At 61.5% G+C, this 722-nt stretch overlaps 1 protein-coding gene across 1 annotated transcript in view; it reads left to right on the plus strand.

Moving 5' to 3' along the window:
* Positions 1-7: 7 nt before the first annotated feature.
* Positions 8-722, plus strand: part of LOC103782222 (probable cation-transporting ATPase 13A2) — a gene marked incomplete at both ends in the record, with an annotated part of 3,492 nt that continues 2,777 nt past the window's right edge. The window contains 1 exon segment of the mRNA XM_008949976.1: positions 8-106. Coding sequence (XP_008948224.1) covers positions 8-106 — 99 coding nt within the window.

Consider the following 722-nt stretch of genomic DNA (forward strand, 5'->3'; position numbering starts at 1 on the left):
GACAGCGGGTCTGCTCCTCATCCTCTCCCACTGAAAGCCGAGCCTGGAGGTGCAGGCGAAGTGCAGACCCTGTGCCCTGGGCCAGGCCGACTGGGTCATCATCAGAGTAAGGCCCCTGAGGGCTCTGGGGATGGGGGGTTGGGCTCTGCCACCCTCTCCCCAGGAGGGTGCTGGGGGTGTGTTCCCTGCTGCTTGTCACCCTCCCCTCCCCAGCTTTGCCATCTCTGTTCATCGAGCATGAACCCCGGAGCCACCTTGTTCCAGGAATAATTATTATTTGGGGAATAGTTTTGCACTTCCTCCTTCTAACCTGGCTTTGCATTTCTCCTTGTTGTCCCTGAAATCCAAATGCTGTCTGGGATGGGGGGCTGGAGATTCCCTGACACTGTCCCTGTTTGAAGGAGCAGTGGGGGGACACTTGGCGAGCTCCCCAGGTCCCCCTGGTCAGCCTGGGACACTTGGGCTGCTCCTCACATCCCCCTGCTCAACCTGGGACACTCAGGGAGCTCCTCTTGTCCCCTTTCTCAGCCTGGGGCACTTGAGGAGTTCCCCATATCCCTCTGCTCAGCCTGGGACACTCAGGGGGCTCCTCACATCCCTCAAGGACACCCAGGGAGCTCCCCAGGTCCCTCTGCTCACCCCAGGACACTCGGGGAGCTCCCCACATCCCTCCAGGCTGCTCAGGGAGCTCCCTGGGTGCCCCTGCTCACCCCGGGACACTC

The sequence above is a fragment of the Merops nubicus genome, unplaced genomic scaffold (genome assembly GCF_000691845.1).
Source record: "Merops nubicus isolate BGI_N331 unplaced genomic scaffold, ASM69184v1 scaffold21241, whole genome shotgun sequence".
NCBI classification, from domain to species: domain Eukaryota; kingdom Metazoa; phylum Chordata; class Aves; order Coraciiformes; family Meropidae; genus Merops; species Merops nubicus.